The following is a 26,216-nucleotide window of genomic DNA, read 5'->3' as shown; positions in this document are numbered from 1 at the left end:
CCATGGTTTGCAACTAGAGAAGCCACTGCAATGAGAAGCCTGTATACCACAACTGGAGAGTAACCCCCACTTGCCGCAACTAGAGAGAAGCCCGTACAGCAACAAGACCCAACACAGCCAAAAATATGAATAAATAAATAATTTTTTAAAAAATGAGAACAAGTTGGGACTTCCCTGGTGGTCCAGTGGCTAAGACTTCGAGTTTGCAGTGCAGGGGGCTCAGGTCCTATCCCTGGTCAGGGAACTAGATCCCACATGCTGTGATTAAGACTCGGTGCAGCCAAATAAAGAAATAATGAGAAAGACTTGAAAGAGTCTCTGTGGGGGGGCTGGACCCTAACAAGTGAACTAGGAAGCAGAGGTGTGGCCATATTCTGTTATTTTCAAAGCAGCTTTGTATGTAGACTCCTAGCCATATTTGTTTGGCATTTCTGTGTTCTCCAATGGATAGTGGGAAGTTTCCTAAATCTGTTTAGAATTTTCTTGGTGTAAACAACTAGCCATTATAGCAGGGACATGACCTAGTGATGGGAAGGTGGACAGTTTTTACCTGTCCCGAGGATGCTGGTCCAGTTCACTGAACTGCCAGTGCACAGGATACACGTACATGTGGTAGTTTTTCTTAAAGTCTCTTAAGAGAAGGTCAATGGAATGGTCCCCAGCCAAGAGTCTCTTTTCATCCAGGTAAATTTTCTTGACCTTTGGAAGGGAGATGATCATCAGAGAATCAGACAAGTGTAATGGAATTATCATTTGCTAAACTTTACTTGAAGAGTCATTCTAACATAACAGAGGAAAACAAACCGAGAATGTTATTTGAGAATAAATTACATGCCTTCTAACTAATCAACACTACAGCCTTTCTACATAGAATAATAGCTAACAGTAAAAAAAATCCTGTGGTTTTCAAAGGAATTTAAATCTTTTTTTGATCTTTTAACCAAATAATGTCCGTGATGTTTCTTAAAACGATGAGAAGGTTTGAATGAAAAGGGCTGAACTGATCTAGGCACTTAGTTGGTGAAAAGTCCTGCTTTTCCTGATTGGCATGACTTAATCCTCTAAGTCAGTGATCCCCAGACTTTATGGCATCAGGGACAGGTTTCATGGAAGACAATTTTTCTATAGACCCAGAGGAGGGGAAGGTTTTGGAATGATTGGTGGCTCAGAGGGTAAAGAGTCTGCCTGCAATACAGGAGACCTGGGTTCAATCCCTGGGTCAGGAAGATCCCCTGGGGAAGGAAATGGCAACCTACTCCAGTACTCTTGCTTGGAAAATCCCATGGACAAAGGAGCCTGGCAGGCTACAGTCCATGGGATCACAGAGAGTTGTACACGATTGAGAGACTAATGCTTTCATTTCACTTTCAAGCACATTACATTTATTGCACACTTTATTTCTAGTATCATACATCAGCTCCACCTCAGATCCTCAGGCATTAGATCCCAGCAGTTGGGGACCTTGGTTGAAGTATTTCCATCCTGTGCCTGTTCCGTCTCAAGTTAGTCTTGGTGTGATGCCATGTGGTATCTCCATTGAAATTTCCCTGTCTTGTATCTAATGTTTTTTACCTTAAGCACCACCTGGGAAGCCCCATAATTATATACACATACATGGGCTTCCCAGGTGCCACTAGTGGTAAAGAACCCACATACCAAGTTAGGAAATGAGGGAGACAAGGGTTCGATCCCTGGGTCAGGGGGATCCTCTAGAGGAGGGCATGGCAACCCACTCCAGTAATCTTGCCTGGAGAATCCTACGGAAGGAGGAGCCTGACAGGCTATGTGTGGTCCATGGGGTCACAAACAGCTGCACATGACTGAAGTGATTTAGCATGCATGTATATAACTATATATTGTCTTTTTGCCTAGAATATAAGTTCATGAAGCCAGAGATTTTTTGTTTGGTTCACTGCTGTATTGTGCGTGCTAAGTCATTCAGTCATGTCCGGCTCTTTGCGAGCCCATGGACTGTAGCCCGCCAGGCTCCTCTGTCCTTGGGATTCTCCAGGCAAGAATACTGGAGTGGGTTGCCATGCCCTTCTCCAGGGGGTCTTTCCAATCCAGGGATCAAACTCGGGTCTCCTTCGACTCCCGCATTACAGGCAGATTCTTTAGCTCTGAGCCTCCGGGGGGTTCCTCTTTGTTGTATTTCTAGCATGTAAATCAATTCCAGGTACCTGGTGCACACTCAGTAACTCTCAGATGATAGTTTTCCTCCAGGAACTTCTAGAACCAATATTCTGCCCTTTTCCCTCTTAATATATTACTGACATTGTTAATAATGGATTTATCAGAGGATGAGATGGTTGGATGGCATCACCGACTCAATGGACATGAGTTTGAGTAAACTCTGGGAGTTGGTGATGGACAGGGAGGCCTGGTGTGCTGCAGTCCTTGAGGTCACAAAGAGTCGGACACAACTGAGCGACTGAACTGAATTGAACTGATCTTATAGCATAAATCTGTGTCTGGCCTATGAGGGCAAGAAAGAGGTTTAGATTTAAATAATGTGTCTGGGCCTGAAGATACGAACACTGAATTGAGGTGAGTAGAGCTTGCTCTAGGTTATAAGTTCTGGAGCCCTTGCTAAGGCCCCTGCCCGGTGTGTAGAAATGGGGGGGTTTGGCTGTGTCCCAAACTTTGGGGCATGAACAATGACCTCTACTATTCTGTTCATCTGTATGTATCAACCAGGTGTGGTTTTGCAGAGGAAGGTAACCCCTCCCCCTACCTCCGTCTCGCCCCATACCTTTTTCCCCCGGTAGACAGACGGGGTAGCTGACCGTGGATAACTTACTTTATTTCTCTGCTTCTCATTCAGATATCCAGAGTGTTCAGGGTTAGGTTCATAAAGCTGCACGAGGATATTCTTGAGCCAGTCTCTCATCCTTAGAGGAAACTGGGTCACTTCGAAGTCCGTACAAGCAGGAATAGCTGTTCCGAACAGAAAGTACACTGATTTTAATTTTGAAGTCTTACTCCTGTCCCAGGAAAAATCCTCATAACAGGATGCTTAACACCTTCCGGTGACTGATAGCATCCTCACTGGTCCTCCGTCACAGCAGTGGTCCTTTATCCTGCTGCCGAAACACAATTGCCAGGAGCATTGTAAAGTCATACCAGATGCCAGTGGCCTTTCAAAGATTTGATTGATCTGGCGTGGAGCCTAAGAATCAGGATGCTTTAAAAGCTCTGTAAGTAATTGTGACGTGCAGCCAGGGCTGAGAACCACTGCTCTAGAATCAGAGAGTGGAATTCAGAGGTGGAGGTCACAAGAGTTATTTATTAGGAGAAAAGAGAAAAAGGCAGAAGTCAGCTAATACTGTGATAATAATATTAAATCTCAGCTTAAAGGAACATTTTTTTTTTCAGGTATAATTGACATACCACCCTGTAAGTTTAAGCCATACAGCATAATGACTTTACATATATATTGCGTAATGGATAGCGCAGGAAGTTTGGTTAACATTCATAGCCTCATATAGTGACTTCCATTTTTTATTTCTTCCTGGTGGGAACTTTCAGGATCTACTCTCTTAGCAACTTTCAAATATATTAGACAGCATAATATTATACTGTTATGTTGTATATCACATCAAACATTTATTTCTCAATCCTGCCTCATGTCCCATATAAGTTGGCAACTGAACTCTGCTCATCTCAGTTTCTCTGGAGCTCAGGGTGGGGGAGACGCCACCTTCTCAATACCATCTCAACACGAGGGGAAGGGAGCATAGAGAGCCATATACCAGCTCATTAGTTTTTTTTTTTTTTTTTAAGTCAGATCTGATCTTTTTTTTTTTTTTTAGAATTTTTTGGGATGTGGTCCATTTTTAAAGTCTCTACTGAATTTGTTGCAATATTGCTTCTGTTTTACGCTTTGATTTTTTTGGCGAAGAAGCATGTAGGGTCTTAGCTTCCCAATCAGGCACTGAACCCTCACCCTTTGCATTGGAAGGCGAAGTCTTAACCACTGGACCCTCAGGGAAGTCCCTATATACCAGTTCTTGAATGCTCTGCCCAGAACTCACATGGATGATTTTTGCCCAGATTTCACTGGACAAAGCAACTCATATGGCTGCATCTAACATCAAGGGGGCTGAGAAACTGACTCCTCTCCTGTGTCCGGAAGGACAGGAGAGGTTAGTGAGCACTGCCCATGTGGAGAATCATTTAGTGACCAGAAGATGCAAACACAATTGAGAATATCCTGGGGAAGGAAGACAATTTTTAAAAGAGTCTGGAAGAATAAGTTGTCGTTAAAACTTCTTGGCAGAGTTTAACTTGGGAAGAGGACTGCTAACTTAACAACATTCCAATGATTCATCTCAGTTATTAAGTGGATAACATTATCATAGTGGTTCTGAACGCTGGCTGCACATTAGAATTGTCTAGGTTACTTTGAAAACAAATGAAAGAACAATGCCAAGGTTCCAACTCAGTCCAATTAAATCAGAATCACTTATGGTTAAAGCCTGGGAATTATTCTTCTAATTTTTATTAAACATTTTTATTTTATTTTATTTATTTTGGCTGTGGTGCAAGGCACATGGAATCTTAGTTCCCCAACTGTGGATGGAGTCTGCATCCCTGGCATTGGAACCATGGCGTCCCAACCACTGGACCACCAGGGAAGTCCCCATTCTTCTAATTAAAAAAAAAAAAAAAGCCTTCCCAGTTATCTTAATATACAGCCTGGATTCAGAACCACACTAGATTTTGTTGTTCATGTTGTCTGCATAGATATGTGTGCTGTGCTGCGCTGCGCTTAGTTGCTTAGACGTATCTGACTCTTTGAGACCCCATGAACTGTAGCCCACCAGGCTCCTCTGTCCATGAGGTTCTCCAGGCAAGAAGGGGGTGGCCATGCCTCCTCAAGGGGATCTTCCCAACCCAGGGATTGAGCCAGAGTCTCCTGCATTGCAGGTGGAGTCTTTATCAGCTGAGCTATCAGGGAAGCCCATTTATGTATATATGAGTACATATGTATATATATTTTTGATTCAGGTTCACCCCAAACTGTTTTGGCAATGGTAGCTGGCAGGAGTGATGGACTCTTACATTTGCAGGCTCCAAAGTAATCCAGCTGCAGTTGGTGCCCCCTTTTGGTCCCCTCCAGCCTGCACTTGGTAGCAAAGAGATGACAGGAGCTGGCATAGGTCTGATTGTCAGTGCCACAAACCTAGGAAAGATAAGCATGAGAAAAACCTCAAGTTGACGGATGTTCATTGGGAAAATACTCTGCTCCTTAAAGGCTGTTTAACCAACTGCTGAGCCAAAAATGTGGTCAGCTAGGGGATGCTATTAAAACCATAACTACCCCATTGGGCCCCCCAAAATCAACTAACTTATACCCACGGTGATGACAATTTAGCTCTAGATGAATGCAAAGTAAAAACTGCAGATGATTCCAAGGATAGAATGAGTTTCAAAATGAATCCTACATCAATGCCATTATTATTTGGGAGCACAGTTGAAATTTTTTGATTTTGTTGGCATTTGTTTCTCTTGGCTATTATCTAAATATTAGATGATAACTGGGGCATTTACTTCTTTTTATTTTTTTATTTTATTTTATTTTTTTTTTCTTTTTTTCTTTTTCTTTTTCTTTTTTTTTTATTTTTCAGTGGGTTTTGTCATACATTGATGTGAATCAGCCATAGAGTTATATGAATTCCCCATCCCGATGGGATGGGAGACCGGGATGGGGAATTCATTTACTTCTTTTTAAACTTAATTTTTAAATTTTTGACTGTGCTGAGTCTTCATTGCTACCTATGGGCTTCCTCTAGTGGCAGCGAGTGGAGGCTGCTCTCTGGTTGCGATGTAAGGACTACTCATCATGGTGGCTTCCCTTGTTGATGAGTTTAGTTGCTCTATGGCCTGGGTATGAGGAAGCTTCTCAGTTCAGGGATTGAACCTGTGTCCCTTGCATTGGCAGGTGAATTCTTAACCACTGGACCGCCAGGGAAGTCCATTTCAATTGAAAATTACTTTCATTCAAATCACCCTACCGTTTGATGTCCCTTAAAGAGCATTTTGTAAAATAGTTACTTGGTCAAGGAGTTTTGTAGGAGGGCAAGATGCGGGATCTTGGCAGACACAGTGGGGTTTTCCATGTTGATCAGCCTTGCAGATGTGTCCCCGTTTGCACTGGAAGCTCAGGCAAGAATCTAACAGAAAAATTTGGACGGGAAACATGGACAAAGCTAAATTGAGTACATAATCTCAGATTCACCCAGATAGTTCCATTTTCATGAATAAGAGAAAATTTGGGGAAACATTAGAAATTAAAAATTTTTCTAGAGGAGTATAATGATTTTACACTTTGCTGTAGAGCAAAGTGAATCACCTGTAGGCTACATAGATCCCCTCCCTCGTAATGAATGTGTTGGTTTCCAAGTGGGACTCTCTGGTATGAGGTTATTTTACACAATAGGCTAGATTTCTGTGCAGTTTGGATTGGGGATTTAAAAAGAACAAACAGTTCTTGGCCAGCCCGTAATGGTCATAGTCTGACATCTACAATGCCATGCTGCACAAATTGGTCAAAAGCTAAATAAGCAATGAGAATTTTATCAGTTGAAATGTAAAATTTTGTGATTGGGGTGTGTGACTGAGATTGAAAGTGTTAGTCACTCAGTTGTATCTGACTCTTTGTGACCCCATGAACTGTACTCCACTAGACTCCCCTGTCCATGGAATTCTCCAGGCAGGAATACTGGAGTGGGTAGCCATTCCCTTCTCCAGGGAATCTTCCTGACCCAGGGATCAAACCCAGGTCTCCTACACTGCAGGCTGATTCTTTACCATCTGAGCCACTGGGGAAACTCAAAGATTGAGATTAGATCTTAATTAATATGGAATCTAAATTCTTAAGTTATGGGTTTGAGTGTAAATAAGGCAGAATGAATGCTTCTTCAAAGCAAAAAGCAAAATGATTTCAAGAAAAAGAATTCTACCAGTAATATTGCAACTGGACTTCCAGTTGGTAAACTCAGTTACCATAGTTGTCTACCAAATGTGCACGGGAGAATGTTGACAATTTATGGGAGCATTTCCTAGGGGAGGAGTTGGGAGAGAAAAATTCTGATGAAGGGATGGGGATAGCCCAGCGTGGCCCATTCCACCTCTCCCCTGATACAGTCATAGACAGTGGCTTAGCCCATTCTCACCGACACTGTGCACCCTCGTGTCGCCCTCAGTTGAACTCTCATCTTTCGGTGAGCTCTCTGCTTTCTTGGCCTGTATAATAACAAAAGCACAAGTGGAAGTCTGTTTAGAGGAAAGCTGTGCCATTATTTATGTTTTCACTGTGCATCCCTTCACAGATCTTTTCATGCCTCAATCACTTTATTTTACTTTAATTATTATTACTTTTTTTTTTCTTGGCCACACTGCATGGCATATGAGATCTTACTTTCCTGACCAGGTATGGAACCCACACCCCTTGCATTGGCAGCACAGAGTGTTAACCACTGGACACCAGGGAAGTCCCTGCCCCAATCATTTTAGATCTCAAAGGGAGACATGAGCCATAGCGGTGGAAAGAGACAGTAGCCCTTTGAAAACAGGATTTGTTTATATCTTTATTTATTTATTTTTTGTTCTAATGTGTGAACTTTTTTTTTTCCATTTATTTTTATTAGTTGGAAGCTAATTACTTCACAACATTGCAGTGGGTTTTGTCATAGGTTGACATGAATCAGCCATGGAGTTATATCTATTCTCCATCCCGATCCCCCCTCCCACCTCCCTCTCCACCCGACTCCTCTGGGTCTTCCCAGTGCACCAGGCCCGAGCACTTGTCTCATGCATCCCACCTGGGCTGGTGATCTGTTTCACCATAGATAATATACATGCTGTTCTCTCGAAACATCCCACCCTCGCCTTCTCCCACAGAGTCCAAAAGTCTGTTCTGTACATCTGTGTCTCTTTTTCTGTTTTGCATATAGGGTTATCATTACCATCTTTCTAAATTCCATATATATGTGTTAGCAGCAGACGAATGGATAAGGAAGCTGTGGTACATATACACCATGGAATATTACTCAGCCGTTAAAAAGAATTCATTTGAATCAGTTCTAATGAGATGGGTGAAACTGGAGCCCATTATACAGAGTGAAGTAAGCCAGAAAGATAAAGAACATTACAGCATACTAACACATATATATATTTCTATCTTTATTAACTGGGTTCAGTGGTGTGTGTCTGGGGTTACCCAGTAAAAGTTGGAACCAATACCAGAAGCAAAGTTGGAACCTCCCGCTTTGGTTTGAGAAGATAGTAGAAATGTGGTATCACCATGTGATCCTCTAAACACCTGATTACGTCAGTAATCTCTATGAAGCTGTTGGAAAAGCTTCTTACCAGGTTTCTAAAATGTAAGAAAACTCCTACCTTAGAACGGCAGCAGAGTTCTCAGGAATCAAAATTACTGTCTCCCTTGCCCACCAAAAAACTCTATCAGGTGCTTCTGGTGGGTGCCTGCCAGGGTTTTGCATGAAAGCTCCAAATGATTAAACAACCAAATAACAATATGTTTCTTCCTTTCCCCCACCCTGTTGCTATTCCCTGATTTTGGTGCATGTCTGCTTAATAAAGTTGTGGCTGAAGTCTTTGTTCATTGCCTATAAGCTAAATCAACAAACATTGCTGGATCTATTATGTTAGAGGCATTTTGCAAGATATTGGTGATTCAGCCTGACTATGACCTAGTGTCTGCTCTGAAGGCATGAGAGCAGCTGTTGTCACGTCTCCCATCCCTCATATCCGTTAGAATTTACTTTTCTAGTTAGCACCAGGAACTTTCAGCTGCCAGTATCTGCATCTCGGTGCCTGGAAACCCATGATACTCTAGAAGGCCTTCTCAAGGATAGATTGGAAATACTTGGAAATTGACACCTCTCTTAGTAAATTTCAACTTGTGTAAAAGCCATAGCTCCTTCACTCCCCAAATTCGATAATTCAGAGAAACCTGCTTTACATGGTTTTACTGATATACCACTGATTACCTTCCTTTTCTTCCCTGAATACCTTCTCCACTCCTCTTTGTCCTTGTACCTCTCAAACAAACTGCACTAAAATCCAGGGTCTCTTCTAGGGGAGCACAAATAAAACAGGCATTTTCAGGCTAACGATGGAGATACAAAGAAAAATACATAATTATCAAATATATTACTAAGGTACTGAGAGATAAGCACAGAGATTGCAAGAGCACAGAGAAAGGTCATGGCTATTTTTTTTTTTTTTTATAAAGCTAACCACTTTATCGGACAAGTATCATTGAAAATAATCTCACCCGTTGGTTTCCTACAGGTTCACTGGTCTCTATGTTCTCATTCTCTTGTGCTTCTTCGCTTTGCTCCTCATGCTCGGTGTGATAGTAAATGGACTGAGATCTTTCATTCTCCAGGAACTCCTCGCTTGGGATGAAGTAGTCCTCACTTTCATCGTGTCTGGGGCCATCATCAGTGTCATCCTTAGCCCCATGATTTCTGGCCACGATGTTACCACCATCAGTAGGCTCCACCAGTAAAGGCTCAGAAAGGGTCTTTTTATCCATCTCCTCATGGTTGCTGATAACTTCAGGGCCAGGCTTTCCTTCTTGGCTCTGCCATTCTGTATCTTGACTGGGCTTATCGATTTTTGATACAGTTTCTTCTTCCATTTCTGCATTGGTGTATTCCTCTTCTTGTTCCCGGCTACCCTGTTCAAGTTCCTCTTTCTGCATCTTGCTTTCTTGAGTTGGTTGATAGGACTCTTCCAAAACAGCGTCAGATTGGGTACTGTCTTCTTCTTGCTCGTTGTTAGAAGGCTCCTTGGGAACCTCTGTCTCCTGTTCTTCATCATCATTGTGGGTACCAACTTCACCTGGCTCTTTTCCTCCTTCCTCTTCTCCATTTGTGTCCTGATCTTGGTTTCCTTGATCACTTAGGTCTTGACTGTTCAACTGAGGATGGGAGTCATCTACAGGTTGTTCTTGGTTTTCCTCTGTCTTTGTGATGCTCTCTTGTTGGTTAGAATCTACAATGGAACTAACATCATGAGCAAGGAAGCTCTCTGGGAGTTTCTCCTCTTGAGGTTCACTCATGTCTTCTTTTAGGTCCGATGTGCCTTCAGGTGGTGAATACTTCGAATTCTCGGTTAAGTCACTTTCAGTTTTCTCTTGGTCCTGTAACCCCAGATTTTGGTTGTAACCCTCTTCCTGATCTGCTGACTGATCATGGTTTTCCTCCTCTGACTTCAGCACTGAAGATTTTTCAGGCTGAAAAGAAAAAAGTTTATTCTTGAAGCAAACGATAATGTTATATCCACATCATATTTGCAATTCATAAGCAACATTGAATAGTCATTATTCTTTTTCTCCACACAATGTCCTATGAACTTATTTATGACGTTTTTCACATTCAACAACTATGAGTTTAACCTGAATTTGAATTTTGTGAAACATAAGAATTATGTACCACTTCTGCCCAAGAAGTAAAACTCATTAATCCTCATAATTCTTTTAGAGATTGGAGGCAGCTGATGTGATCATTATCTTTTTTTAAAAAAGTTTACATTTTATATTGGAGTATAGCCAATTAACAATGGTGGGATAGTTTCAGGTGGGCAGCAAAGGGACTCAGTCATACGTATACATGTATTTCTATGATCATCATCTTAAAAAAATTAAACTTAGAGTGGATAAGGTAGTCTGTTTAACCATGCTTTAACATTGAGGCCTTTGGAGACTTAAAACATTGTACTAGTACAACTGTATTCCTTTTACCTTAAGATGGGAATGGTCTTCTATGGATGTTGCAGTTTCCTTTTCATTTTCTGCATCTTCAACCTCTCCAAGAGGGGTTGCAGTGTGCTCGGATGTTTCAGCCTCTTGGAAGGAACTCAAGGAGTCAGCAGTTGGGTTGGAATGATCAGAGAGGAACCTTGCTTGTGTCTGAAAACACAATTAAAAACTGATTTGTGTTATGCATGCCTAGATGCTAATGTTTAAAATGTCTAGTTATCTTTTCTTATCATCATTGTTAGTAGTAATAGATTTCATTTGTAACATCAGCTAAAAGATACTCTCTAGAATTTTTAAAGATACAAGCAAATAGTCAGAATATGATCTTAAGTGAAAACAAAATCCCAATCATGACTAAGACAAAGTTACATTGCAGAAACTAGGGGAAAATAGGGCAAAATGATCTCAAGAATAGCAACTTTTGACTTTTGGAATTATTTTCAAATTATTTCCAAAATAATTTTTGGAATTATTTCAAACTTTTACAAAGCATTTAAACTTCATGATTTTGAAAACTCTTTGGCATAAAGTCAGAATGAAGTCAGTTTAACCATAGGTTATCATTGCATTGAACATTTTCTTAAGTTAACTTATAGGTTATAACTTGTGTCTTAAAGGTTATATATAAATTATATAAGTTATAAGTTAACCTATAAGTTAACTTATAAGTGCTCACTGATAATTAGCAGAAAAAGTTATAAATCCTTTATTCTGTATTTATATAGTTTGGTAACACTATCTGTCTTATATCCATTGAGAAATCAAGTATAACAGTAAAAAATAATTAAATCTTAAACTAATTAATAAACTATATGAAACAGGATGCCAGGTCTAGTAGGGTTGAATAGCTATTGAATATTGTTTCCTCTAGAGGAATGGTTCTATTTCTAGCAAAATTGGAGGCATAGATGAAGAGTTGGGCAGTGAGGCTTGATGGGAAAGTCAAACAACTGGACGTAGAGCCAAGAGACCTCCCTTGAAGTTTTGACTGTGCTATTTACTATCTGTTGGTGGTTTGACAAATTGTTCATCTCTACTTTCTCATCTCTAAAGGTGCAATGAGCAGAAATATCAAGATAAGGCTAAGTGTATAACACATTTCCTGAATTTTAAAGGGGTAATCCAAGTGAAAAATCACTATAGTCAGTAGTAATATCCTACAGTGGTAATAATATGAACTGTCTGGTATCTTAGGCAGGTATATTATTAGAGAGATACTGTGGACACTCAGATATCAGACAGGTCCAAGTGTAGGTATAAAACTCAGATTTTATTTGAATTGACTCACCTACTCCATTAGTAGGTCCTGTATTGTTGATTGTACAATATAAAGAAATATATAGTGTATGAGGTTTTTTGAGATGTGGCTTCCTCTCTTGCTTATTACCTTTTCAACTAAAAGGGATGATCATATATTTGAACAAAGTATCCAGAGAAACCGTTTTTAAAAAAGATTTTTTTATGTGGACCATTTTTTAAAGTCTCTATTAAATTTGTTACAATATTGCTTCTGTTTTGTGTTTTGGTTTTTTGGCTGCAAGGCATTTGAGTTCTTAGTTCCCTGACCAGGAATTGAGCCTGTACCCCCTGCATTGGAAGGCAAAGTCTTAAACACGTGGTGGTGGTGATTTAATTGCAAAGTCGTGTCCAACTCTTGTGAACCCATGGACTGGAGCCCACCAGGCCCCTCTGTTCATGGGATTTTCTCAGGCAAGAATACTGGAGTGGGTTGCCATTCCCTTTTCCAGGGGATCTTCCAGACCGTGGGATCAAACCCGGGTCTCCTGCATTGCAGGTGGATTCTTTACTGATTGAGCCACCAGGGAAGACCCCTCCAGAAAAGCCCTCAGAGGAATGCGGAGAAAGAACGGCGGCCAGTTTGGCCTGATGGATGACAGTAGTGGGTGGGGATCTTTGGCTTCGTGGAGAGTTGCTCCCCTAGCCTGTGTCCTGCCTCCTCCACTGACCCTCAGCAAGCTGGAAGAAATGCATGAAAAACACGAAAGCTTATCTTTCAGGAATTTTCAAAGGCGAAATTCTGTTTCATCATTCTGTTATGGCTATCTCCTAACCATACAGAACCCACTGATTTCTGGAGAATTCAGGCGGGTGGGGAAAATGATACAATATTTTTAATAGGTACATCCTTTGAAAAGATGCTTAGCTTTTTGCCATTGGACTGAGTTTGTATTAAAACACGTTTTTCTAATAAGGAAACATCTGGAATGTGTCTGTAGACAGGCGTGTCATTCAAACATTTGGTTCAAAGACACTTTTGATGCCTGTTTACATTTGTGCCAACAGCTGCAAGGGCAAGAAAACAATGGTTCTGTGGGAACTTCCCTCTACGCTGAAAATACTGATTCCACTTCTGTAATTTCAGAGGACAATGTATAATTCCAGCTGGAGTAGCTCCTTGTTACTTAAGCACGATTCTCAGGGGTGGCCACAAATTCTGTTTTCTAAGAACTATTGGTCAGGATGGCATGGTGTTTATCTCTGCCGACACAGATGGCAACCAGAAGCTATCCAAAAAGCCAGGACAGAATCTTGGATGTAATAGAGAGGGAGAGAAGGGATAAGAGATAAAATGCTTCGTCTGTTTTAAGAAGGTTGATTCCTTTATTTGGTGAAAAGGAAAAAAAAGCACAAATCCCTTAGTTTGATTAAGGTTGATATAGATCTCTTGGGAGATAGCCAAATGATCGTCCAAGCTATAATCAAACAATGAAACAAACAAAGACAGCCTTCAGGTATTTTGAGGCTGTTGACACAGTCTCAAATGATCTGATTTCTGTGAGGCTGATTTATCACAGGGTGAATGCTGGGGCCAGTATATCTGGCTGTGAAGAAAAGAATGCTTTAGTCCTGTCTGCTTTCAGCATGCTTGCCTGGACATGGCTCCAAGGATGAGTTAGGATCTGATTTATTTATATCATTTTCCTGTGCCTAACTGTTTGGTTCCTGTTTCTATTATAGACTCAGCATTTCTCAGTCGGTATGTACTGATATTTCAGAAAATACTGCTGGAGAGGGTGGGTATTTGCTCCAAGATTTCTCAAACTAATTTCTTAGATTTCTAACATTAGTATGGTGAACTTCCATAGGAGAATTTATTTCTTCCTTTTCTCTTTGGTATTTGGCTAACAGACTGTTAATAAACAGTTTCACTTAAATTTATATTTGTAGAGCCTGATAGTTCTTAAAGAAATTTATTTTTAAAAAGTGCCTTATTTCATTTTTACTAGTCATTTATTCCCTGCATGGGAAAAATAATATGATTAAAATTAAAAAAGAATTTTAAACTATTATATAAGAACACTTTTATTTACTTATTTATTTTTTGGTTGGGGCTGTCCTTGATCTATTTATTTCTTAACAGTTTAAGGCTTTATAAAATCAAGTGATATGTTTAACACATTACTAAGTAAATAGCACAAGCTCAAGAACATTTTTTTAAAATGGAGGATTCTTAAACTGAATGTCAGGAGGGAGAGATTTAAGTACAAACAGAGGCAAGGACAGTTACCGGAATAGCACCTGCAGTTCCCAAAATGCATAGGAAAAAAATCACAGTCTTCATTGTTCTAGACCTGTAAATCAAGAAGATAATTAATAGTCATGGGTAAAAGTTTCTTTGTAAGAAGTTAAAAGATACTCTTAGCAAATACTGAGCTTGATACTGTCCTTTGTATTTAAAGGCACTTGTCTTTGCGTGTCTGAAAAGACAGATTAATGACAGTTTTCACCAAATCATGTCCCAGGGAGAATGACTCCTGGATTTTTTGGCCCAGCTGTGTTCGGCAGAATCTGTCTCTGTTGATGACTGTGCTTCCTTAGATGGAGGCGTATGCAGATCTTAGGTCTGAAGATTTTTAAGTGTTCACAGTGAATGTAAAAGTCACAAAGTGAAGTAATACAGTGTGTTAGGTTTGGATTCAACAAACTGCTTCTAGGTATTGGAGAAACTCACACATTTACTGCAGAGTTTCAGAAATGGGAGATGACTTTTTAAGATGATTTTTCTTACAATCAGAGTTTTATATACAAATGCATCCCTAGAGCTTAAATTATACTTTGATGCTTTAAGGAAAGGGAGCAGTTTCTTCTGTTAGTTACTCATATTTTAAAATAAATGCTTAAGTAGGTATTTAAAAATGTATTAATACTAAACATTTTCCAACTGATTTAATACTGTATCAGCTATCACTTCACACACAGACACACACACACATAACATACATGCACACATATACACAATACTCTTCTCCTCTTTCCCCTCTTCCTAAAGTAATTGTATCATAATTCCTATTTAAGTCATTATTTAGCATTATAACAATGTAAATATTTTTCACAACTGAGCCAAACAGTAATTTCTTGTGTTGAATCATACTTACATTTCTTTTCTTGAACAATATTTTGCTTTTGTCTGTACCTAGAAATTGACTCCCTTTTAAAAATAATTTCTCATGTACCCATCACTTACTCTTCCCAAATTTTCCAAGGCAGGTATGGCTATTAAAATCATAATCTAGAATTTAATGTTCACTCACTTATTCCATCAGTATTTATTAGATTTATGGAACTCTATTCATTTATGTTTTAGATCGGCACATTATTTTTCCACTGTTTTAGAAAACAGCTAAAATATAAATAGTATAGTTTAGTGCAGGGTCTGTTTATCTTGGCACTAGTGACATTTGGGGCTGGATAATTCTTAGTTGTGGGGGCTATCCTGTGCACTGTAGGATGTACTTAGCAGCATCGCTGACTTCTCCCCACTATATGTCAATAGCAAGTCCCCCTGATCCCCACCAGTTATGATAACCAACACTGTTTCTAGACATTGCCAAGTCACCCTGGAGGGCAAACTAACCTGATTTAGAACTACTGGCTTAGTAGAAGTAACATGGCACTTTGGGATTAGAAACACATATATCTGAACGTGAACCCACACTTGCCATCCATGGAATCTTTGGCAAGTTACATAACACTTTGAGACTCAGATTCGCCATCTGAAAATGGGGATAACACCTATGATGGTTAATTTTTAAAAAATTTTTTTATTTAGTATGGAGTGTAGCCAATTAACAGTGTTGTGACAATTTCAGGTGGACAGCGAAGGGACTCAGCCATATACATACATGTATCCATTCTTCCCCAAACTCCCTTCCATCCACACTGCCACATAACACTGAGCAGAGTTCCCGGTGCTATACAGTAGGTCTTTGTTGGCTATGTGATGGTTAATTTTATGTGACAACTTGACTGGCCTGTGGGATGCCCAGGTGTCTGGTTAAACATTATTTCTAGGTGCATCTGTGACTCAATCAGTCAACTGATAAAGTTGATTGCCCTGTAGTGTGGGTGGACTTCATCCAATCTGGTGAGGACCTGCATAGAACAAAACGTTGGAATAAGTGAGAATTTGCTGTCTCAGCCTCACTGTTTGAGCAGGAACACTGATCTGGATGGACGCTCTCTGGATGGAACATATACTCATCAGAGTCCCTGGTGCCCAGGCCTTCAGACTAGAGCTGCGGAGCTAACTGGGATCACCATGCTTACCGGGTCTCCAGCTTGTGAAGGCAAATCACAGAACTTTACCAGTGTCTATAATTGAATGAGCCAATTTCTTACATTCATTCTCTCTCTCTGTACACATAACATATATATATCCACCCCCACCCCCCACCACCCTGGAGAACTCTAGTGCAACATCTAATTCAGTTCTGTGAAGATTAGAAGAAATAGTATGGGTGGGAGGTGGGAGGGAGGCTCAACAGGGAGTGGACTGTGTATACATACGGCGGATTCATGTTGATGTATGGCAGAAACCAACACAGTATCATAATTATCCTTCAGTTAAAAAGAAAGAAAAGAAGAAGAAATTGTGTTTATAAAAATGCCTGATGCCTAGGAGGTGCTCAATTCATTTTTTTTCTTTTTTTTTCATTTTCCATAAAAGTCAAATAGCAATTCTTGGACAGCAATGTAAAGCCTTAGAAAATAATATAATTTAAGTTTTGCTGTGAGGTCAGAAGAATTTTCCAGTGGAACATTTAAAGTCCTTTTGCTCACACATTGACCAAAGCTCCCTTTAACTCCAGGAGTCTTTCTGACATTCATCACAAGTAACGATGGAATTAGGCTAAGAGACTGTTAACTACTCTTCTTTAAAATGGTAGCAACACAAAAGCAGAATCAATCAGCAAAAATATTGTGGGTTTTAAGGCTAATTTCCTTCTGATTTTACTTTTAATAGCAGTATGTATAGGTAATTACATTTGAGAACACATTTCCCTTTGATTTAATCATAGGATCTCACAAATTCCCTTCACTTTCTCAAATCTAATGAAACCAAATGAATATAAAAGAAAAATGTATCTAGTTGGCGAACCTGCATTACTCAATCACTCTTTTATCTGTTTATTGAGCACTTACTAGACTCTGCCTAAGCACAGGGCCACCTGGTTCCTGTCTGAAGAGTTACAAACGAGGGTATCGAGTAAAATGATGATTTAGTATAATCTGTTGAGTGTGTACATAATGCAGCGGAAATACAGATAAGAAGCATTTACAATTAGGTAGTTAATAACACTAACATTGTTTTCCCAGGTGTCACTAAGTGGTAAAGACCCCACCTGCCAATGCAAGAGACATAAGAGACATGGGTTTGATCCCTGGGTTGGGAAGATCCCCTGGAGAAGGAAATGGCACCCCACTCCAGTATTCTTGCCTGGAGCATCCCATGGACAGAGGAGCCTGGCAGGCTACACAGAGTCAGACAAGACTGAAGTGACTTAGCACACACACACACTGCTAACATTTACTGAGTCTTAAGGGCTTAAATTTTAGGTACCATTCTAAGGGTTTTGCACATACTAACTCTTTGAATCCTTTAAATAATTCTACCGGCTAACACTTGATTTTCATCATTTTATTAGTAAGGAAATTAAGGTTAAGTAATGTGTTCAAGGTTACTCAGCTAAGTGGCAGAAGCAATGCTTGAGACCTAGGAGTTGACTTTTATGCTGTGTTCTTAACCATTACACTCTACTGTTCCTGTATAGAAAAGGCTTTCACAAGAGGACGTTTTTGACCTGAGATCTGAAAAACCAGTCAGTACTAGTTAGCTGTGTGGAAGACAGAAGGGCAATCTGAGGATGCAAACACCATGGGTGATGGTCCAGAGTCGTAAGACAGTGTATGTTTGTGTTCCTAGGGTGTTAGTGGGTGAAGCAGAGGGAGATAAGGCTCAAAACAAGGCAAGTCTTTGTGTGTTAAACTAGGAATTTTAAATTCCTGCTGAAAAACTATGGGGCCTCAATGACTGATTGTAAGTGGGGGAATGATATAATCACATCTGAATGTTAGAAAGGATCCTTGGTGCAATGATGTGTGGGACAGATGAGTAGAAAGACTTACCAGGAGGAAATTGCAATATCAAGATGAGAGATGGTCAGAGCCTTAAATTTTACCTCTGGTCTTGAGAACGGAAAACAGAGAGACAGATCCAGCTTGTCCTGGCTCGTGAGAGCCAGTTGCTAACTTTCCAGGAATCTTGTGAGCTGGTTATTAAACAAAGCTATCATTGAAAATTAAATTATATACACTTACAATTTAATTATGTTAAAAAACAAAAGAAATACTCAAAACTCACCTCTTTATACTTATTTTTACTACTTTACCACTTATTCTCTTAAGGTTATTTATGCCTGTTGTATCTGTAGGTGGAAATACTATATAATGTGTGATAATGCACTTCTCTTCCCAAATCTATTCAGTGATGTCATATTAGTAGCTTGAAATCAACCATGGCAGGAGGATTACACTGTGGAAATCTTCAAATGCTACCTAATTCCACCATCTCCCTGCAAAAGCTGGTTGTTAAACATTTGCTGGTATACCGGTGGATAGTTTTGAGAACAGGTAGGACTTAATGACAAATTGTATACTGTGGAAAGAAGAGAAGGAAGAGGGTTGGGCTATTATATTTCTAATTTGGGCCAATGGGTATACAGTAGTGTTAATACTAAGATAAGGGATTATAAGAGTTTTAGAAGAAAGATGATGAATTAGTTTTGAACTTGTTGAATTTGAGTAGAGATATACTTAGATAAGCAGCTTCCCTGGTGGCTCAGATGGTAAAGAGATTGCCTGCCACAATGTGGGAGATCTGGTTTCCAGGCCCTGGAGAAGAGAATGGCTACCCACTCCAGTATTCTTGCCTGGAGAATTCCATGGACAGAGGAGCCTGGTGGGCTACAGTCTATGGGGTTCAAAGAGTCAGACATGACTCAGCAACTGAGACTTCCACATACTTAGATAAATGGGTCTGGAAGAAAGCACGAAAAGCTTACTTTTCATACAGTTGAATAGAGCAGAGGGCAGGAGCCGGCACACTGGTTAGTGTAGATCATCAAGTGCTGTTGGAGAATGGGAAGAACTAAAGATACAAATACAGGAGAGTCACATAAGAAAAAAAAAATGTTGAATGTTACTGAGAGGTCAAAGTAAGCATGGCTAAGGATTATCCATTGCCTTTGGAAATGCAGAGGTTAATGGAGAGTTGAAGAAGAGTAGGTAGTTTTGGTGCGATACTGTCAGTGGAGGCCAATCTGCAGTAACTGGGGAGTAAACAGACAGCAAAGGAGTGAAGAGAGTGAGTGTAGTCCACTCTTAAGATGGTTGGCTGGGAGGGATTTTCCTGGTGGTCTAGTGGCTAAGATTCTGTTCCCAATGCAGGGGGCTGGGGTTTGATCTCTGGTCAGGTAACTAGATCCCACATGCCTCACCTGAGCGTTCACATCCCACAACTAAAGATCCTGCATGCCACAAAAAAGACTGAAGATCCCACATATCACAACTAAGACTCAGTGCAGCCAAATCAATCAATCAATAATAATAATAAAAAAAGATAGCTGGCTATGAAAGGAAGGAGAGTAAGATGATAGCCAGAGGGGAAAGTGCAGTCACAGAAATGTTTATTTGTATTCTAATATGCTGATCCATATCTCAGGTGGCACTAGTGGTAAAGAACCCACCTGCCAATGCAAGAGACATAAAAGATGCGGGTTCGATCCCTGGGTCAGGAAGATCCCCTGGAGGAGGGCACGGCAGCCCATTCCAGCATTCTTGCCTGGAGAATCCCATGGATGGAGGAGATTGGTGGGCTACAGTCCATAAGGTCACAAAGGATCGGACACCTACGTGGTCATCCAAGCATTTTCTATGCGGAGGGGAAGGCATAAGTAATGAATGAAAGGTAGATGGGAAGACAGGAGCTGTGGTAAACACAATGACCTCCACTGAACGGCACCTCCTGGGTTTCATACACTGTCATTTTGCCCCTGGCCTTGTGACGACTTGGTCAATGAGCCATCAACCAGTATGATGACAGCAGAGACTTGGGAAGCACTTACACAGTGGGATTTGTCGTCCTGTGGAAACCATCTGCCATGATGTAAAAAAGCCCAGACTGGAGGCCAGTCCAGACTGCTGACCGGTAAGTGGCCACACGAAGAAGAGCCTGGAGGATGAGAGCCTGTGGGAGGGTCAGCCCCAGCAGAGCTCCCAGCTGGCTGAAGCCTCCTGACCAACTCCAGACAAAGTCAACAGAGGAACGACCCAGGTGAGCTCAGTACGGATTGCGGAGTCACGTGCAAATAAGGGGATTGGTTTGAAGCCATTTGATTTTGGGGTGGATTGTTATGCAGTAATAGATAATGAAAATGGGGGAAAAACAGAGAAGCTGCCTCAGTCGTTGGGAAGGCAGTATATTGCTCAGTGATTAAAAGCATAGGCTCTGAAAGGGGACTTTCTGGGCCTTAGTACTTAATTTGTTTAATCTTGGGTAAATTATTCAGGTTTTTTGAAGCCTCAGTTCTTTATCTGTAAAGTGATGATGGAGATTAAGTAAGATGATAAAATGTCAGTAAGCCCTTGATAAATATTTGCTCAGTAACAACAGAGGATGAGATGGTTGGATGGCATCACCGACTCAATGGACATGAGTTTGGGTAAACTCCGGGAGTTGGTGATGGACAGGGAGGCCTGGCTTGCTGCAGTCCATGAGGTCGCAAAGAGTCAGACACGACTGAGCGACTGAACTGAACTGAACTGAACTGAAGCCTTTGATAATACTCAGAAGAGGAGAGATTCTTTGTTCTTCCAGACAAGAGGGAGGAAAGCTTAATTGTAGGGATCTGTTGAGGTGAGGCCCCTAGAAATATCAGTTCATTAAGTTGGACATATTTACACCTTCCTCACATTTATATAGCATTTCACAGCATGTAAAATATTTTCTTGCATACTATCTCATTTCATCCAGTAAGGAAATGAGAATAGATAACATTTAACTACAAAGAAACAGAAGCTTGGGAGTTCCCTGGCGGTCCAATGGTTAGGACTCTGCACTTCCATTGCAGCAGGCGTGGGTTTCATCACTGGTTGGGAAACTAACATCCCACTTGCAGCATGGTGTGACCAAAAAAAAAAAAAAAAAGGAAACAGAAGCTTGAAGTATCTATCTTATTTGGCTATATATATCCCTGGTGACTCAGATGGTAAAGAATCTGCCTGCAACTCTGGAGACCCTGGTTCAATCCCTGGGTCAGCAAGATTCCCTGGAGAAGGGAATGGCAACCTACCCCAGTATTCTTGCCTGGAAAATCCCATGGACAGAAGAGCCTGGTGGGCTACAGTTTTGGGGTCACAAAGAGTCGGACATGACTGAGTGACTGAGCAGACATGTGAAGGTTTAAGAGGGGAGAAAGGACCAGAACACGGCACTCTGGACTCCAAGTCTGGGGTTCTCAGATGGTTTCACAGAACAGGCTGCAGATTGGAAATCCAAAGTCTGGCTTTGGGCCCTGGATCTGCCGAGTACTAAATACTACTTTGAGCAAATTATTGAATCTCGACAAACTTCATCTACAGAATGGGAATAACAAGTCCAGTGTCAAAGGGCACCACTGAGGCGGCGAAGCTCTTTGTAAACTCAAAACATACATGTGTAAATGAGTATTATTTCTATTGCTCAGTCTGGTGCTTGCCATCAAGATTATCATTATAGGGACTACTTCCCTGTTGTCCACGGGCTGAGTCCAAGCTCCCAATACAGAGGGCCTGGTTTAATCCATAGTTGGGACACTAAGATCTCATATGTCTCAACTAAGGTCCAGTAAGCCAAAAAAAAAAAAAAAAAATCCCATAATAATAGTATCATTATAGCCATTTATGTCATATATTTAGTGTGAAGGTGAAAGTCGCTCAGTAGTGTCTGATTGATTCTTTGAGACCCCACGGACTACACACTCCTTGGAATTCTCCAGGCCAGAGTACTGAAGTGGGTAGCTATTCCTTTCTCCAGAGGATCTTCCCAACCCAGGGATCTTACCCAGGTCTCCCACATCGTGGGCAGATTCTTTGCCGGTTGAGCCACAAGGGAAGCCCAAGAATGTTGGAGTGGGTAGCCTATCCCTTCTCCAGGGAATCTTTCCAACCCAGGAATCAAATCAAGGTCTCCAGCATTGCAGGTGGATTCTCTACCAACTGAGTTTTCAGGGAAGCCCTATATTTAGTGTGGTGTAAGAGAAATCAGCCTTCAGTGTTCCTTACTTTTTCTCCTCCCCCTTTTCAAGTCTTCTTCCCCTTGTGGATTTCAAGCTGCCCAGGAGTCCTAATTCCAGAATGTGTTCACATTTAGTTCTCTCAGTAAAACCAAGTCACTTGCCCTATATTTCACACATTTAAGTTCTAGTTTTGCACATACATCTAATCCATCGGTAGGAGATAAAATTTGCAAGTTAGTGTCTTTCTAGTCTTAGTTAAGAGCTATTTTCACATTCGCCTTATCTCAAATGAACTATAGAATGCTGAGAATCTTGGCAGAGTTGTGGAGAAGACATGTGAAGACAGGATGAGTTTGTTGTATGAGCTTCAGAGGTCAGCTGTGCAGGTTTTCGGGGAGTCAACCTCAACCTTTCTTGCATGGTCCCTGATTCTTTACTGTGTCCCAGGATGGAACTATTTTTTAGGGGTCTCATGTTTATTTCCGCATGAAATTAAAAACAAAATTTAAAGGAAGACTATGGTTATGTCATTTAGAATGATCCAAGCAGGAAACCACCTTAAGTTTTAATTGTAAAGCAGATGCCTGTATTGTATTTTTAAAGACAGAACTTCGTGGAACAGTCAAGTATCTAGAAGGCAAAAGGCCTTGAGCTCTCCTGCTGTGTTCCACTTTGTCCTTCAGACTAGTCACTGAGCATTTTTGTATTAGCTAATTGATTAGTCACTGAGCTAATTGTATTTGCGACATACTGATCAAAAATAATTTCACAGCCTTTTGCTTCTTATTTTAAGAACTGAACAAATATACTGATTTGTGTAAATAAGACAGAGTGGAGAACTTTTCTGGGAAATGAGAGATTTTTTAAAACAACAGTCAGACTGGAGACTGTAGAAGGTTTAATTAGCTGATGCTTGCAAAATACTTTGAAAATGAAACCCATGATGTTCTTGCTAAGTATGATGAATACCATTTATTCTTGGGTAAGTAAAAAGACATGTATTTTGAGACATTCAAATTTGGTGTGTACTCTACAGAATACAAATTGTTATTTTTGCAGAAAGAGCAAATAAAACTCTGTATAAAAATGCAGAAGTGAGAAAAAATTTGAATATAGAGTTATTATTCTTGAAGACTTAAATATGCAGTGTTTATATGAAATTAGATAAATGTTATTTTGCCCAAATGTATGAACTATTCAAAGGCAGCAGCATAGCTGAAAGTAAGGAGCTCTGGAATTTAAGTATCGTGTGGAATTGGAAGATCTAAGTCTAGACCTGAACTATAAAATTTTTTTAAAAACATTTATTAATTTTTTTGGCAGTGCTGGATCTTAGTTGAGACATGTGGGATCTAGTTCCCTGACTGGAAATCAAACCTGGGACCCCAGCATTGGGAGTGCAGTGTCTTAGCCACTGGACCACTAGGAAAGTCCCCTGACCTGAACTATAAACTTTTTACTAGCCAAGAGACTTTGGTCAAGTCACTGGTTTCTTCATCTACAAACCAGGAAATACGATAGCAGTTTTCCTATCTATCTTCTAGGGTTGTTTTGAGACTCAAATGTGATCAAACAGTCATTTGACAATTTTACTAACTATAAAAATAAAAAAAAGATATCATTTCATTGAAACATTCATAGGGCTAAAGATGGATTAATAACTGTAATAAGTAATAATTCACAGAAACTTTAATTCATCCTTTTACCCAGAGTTCTTAAACTATTATCATTTTTTTTAGCTGTGCCACGTGACTTGCAGGACCTTAGCTTTCCAACCAAGGATTGAACTTAGGCCCTTAGCAGTGAAAGCATGGAGTCCTAATCACTGCACCACCAGGGAATTCCCTTAAGTTATTATTTTCTTCCCTTTGTCCCACTTTCCCCCCATGGGAATACAGAGGTTAAAGATGAGAGATGGTGGGGAAATTCAAGGAGAGCCTTTTCCTTATCTTAGAAACAAAATGTCTCATTACCAAATTTATAGAAGAACTCATCTGGGGTTTACAAGATGATTGCTGTTTCATAGGTATGTTCATAGGTATGTTCTGTTTCATAGGTATGGCCTTTCTGCGGAAGCCTAGGATTTGAAATTTCAAATGCCTGGAGGTCTTCTACTGGTTGGCCCATAGACCACCAAAACAAATATCCAGATGAAACATTGATATGGCAGAAACAGGTCTTCCATTAAGAACTAAATACCCATGAATGTCAACTCTATTCTAATTCATGTGAGTAGCTATCTTGAGAGAATTTCCAACATTTTTCATTTAATATGTATAAACATATGATATAGTAATGATGACTAAATTTTTTGCTGCATCTTCCATTGAGAAGTGAAGTCAAACTCTCTTCCCCTTGAATCTGGACTGGCTTTAGTGACTTCCTTGACCAAATGACTGAGGTGGAGGTGATGCCCTGGGACTTTGGAGGTTAGCTCATAAGAAGCCTTGGAATTTTGACCTGAATCTCTCAGAACGTTTTGCTTTGGGAGTTCAAGCCATTTTATAAGAGACTGTCACCCTACTGTAGACACTGTTCAACGACCCCTGCTGACCCCAGCATTCAAAGCTTGCAAAGGCACAGTGTGTCTGAGTGGAGTCACTATGGACCCTGCAGAGCAGCTCACCTGCCAATTCAGTATCCCTGGGTGACGTGCCCAGACTCTTGACCCACAAAATCTTGAGAAATTGTGCAATAAATGTTACTTGAAAGTCACAATTTGTAAGCAGCCAATGAAGAATTGGCATGGGCATTATATATCTTGAGTGAAATATTCTTTAGAAGTAGAACACTTATATTCATCAGTGTATTATTTTATTGAAAAAATAGGTTCTCACCCTTGGCTGGTTAATATAGTAACTGAAGCAATGGCTTATCTTTTTTGAGATTTTACTATGTGCCAGATACTATCATAAGTATTTCACCCATGCATCATTCATGTATTCCCACTTGTCACCTCACTTCTGCTTCATAGAGTATCCATCCATCCATCCATCCATCCATCCATACATCCATCCATTCAATGAGGGCTTCCTGCCCATCCTCCTGACCACTGTGCACAGTTGTGACTGAGGAGCATGGAAGCCAAACGATGCAAGAATTTCCAAAGGGGTGGCTTTGACATTCTCAAGGATCTCTCTCTTTCTAGCACAGGAGAAATTAGTACATTCTTTCCATCCTGTAATGTGTAATTGAGGGATTACTTTAACTATATTTAGAGGATCTCCACAGACTTATTTTAGGCAAGACTGCGATAATCCTGTTTCGACATCTCTTCATCATTCCTTTCAGAGTTCCTTATCTTACTTTGCCACCCACTAATCTCATGTGTGCGTGCTCAGCTGCTAACTTGTGTCTGACTCTGCGACCCCATGGGCTGTAGCCCGCCAGGCTCCTCTCTCCATGGGATTTTCCAGGCAAGAATACTGGAGTGGGTTGTCACTTCCTCCTCCAGGGGATGTCCCGACCCAAGGATTGAACCTGCATCTCCTGCACTGGCAGGGGGATTCCTTATCCACAGAGCAACCTCGGTCTCATTTCACAGCTTTGTATGGGATGGACTCCTGGAGGCAGTGCTCTGTTTTCCTACTGAGGCATTTGACAGTTCTCTGGAAAATCACCACCCGCCCCTGCCCTGGGGTGTAGGGAAGAAATGACTTGGGCAGTATTTATTTTTCTTTCCTCAAATCATATTCTGATATCTGTCAATTTCCTCTTTCTCTGTGAATGTGGGGGTTTCTCATACTTACGTTTATTCATTCCTCTCCCTTTTCTTGCATATCCTTTGAGGCACAGACTTCTGAGTACGGTCAGAGGTGGATGTGCCACAAAGCCAAGAAGCTCAA

General features: G+C 40.6%; 1 protein-coding gene across 1 annotated transcript in view; it reads right to left on the bottom strand.

The window, feature by feature from the left end:
- The window catches only part of SPARCL1 (SPARC like 1), a 50,206-nt gene that overhangs the window by 8,401 nt on the left and 15,589 nt on the right, over positions 1 to 26,216 (bottom strand). The window contains exons 2-9 of the mRNA XM_065914327.1: positions 14,325 to 14,388; positions 10,778 to 10,945; positions 9,305 to 10,270; positions 7,179 to 7,248; positions 6,058 to 6,176; positions 5,065 to 5,185; positions 2,801 to 2,937; positions 551 to 699 (exon numbers count right to left, since the gene is read on the bottom strand). Coding sequence (XP_065770399.1) covers positions 551 to 699; positions 2,801 to 2,937; positions 5,065 to 5,185; positions 6,058 to 6,176; positions 7,179 to 7,248; positions 9,305 to 10,270; positions 10,778 to 10,945; positions 14,325 to 14,378 — 1,784 coding nt within the window. The 5' untranslated portion in view covers positions 14,379 to 14,388. The remainder of the gene's footprint in view (positions 1 to 550; positions 700 to 2,800; positions 2,938 to 5,064; positions 5,186 to 6,057; positions 6,177 to 7,178; positions 7,249 to 9,304; positions 10,271 to 10,777; positions 10,946 to 14,324; positions 14,389 to 26,216) is intronic.

This window comes from Muntiacus reevesi, chromosome 22, assembly GCF_963930625.1.
Source record: "Muntiacus reevesi chromosome 22, mMunRee1.1, whole genome shotgun sequence".
NCBI lineage: Eukaryota > Metazoa > Chordata > Mammalia > Artiodactyla > Cervidae > Muntiacus > Muntiacus reevesi.
This window is presented reverse-complemented; position numbering and strand designations above follow the sequence as displayed.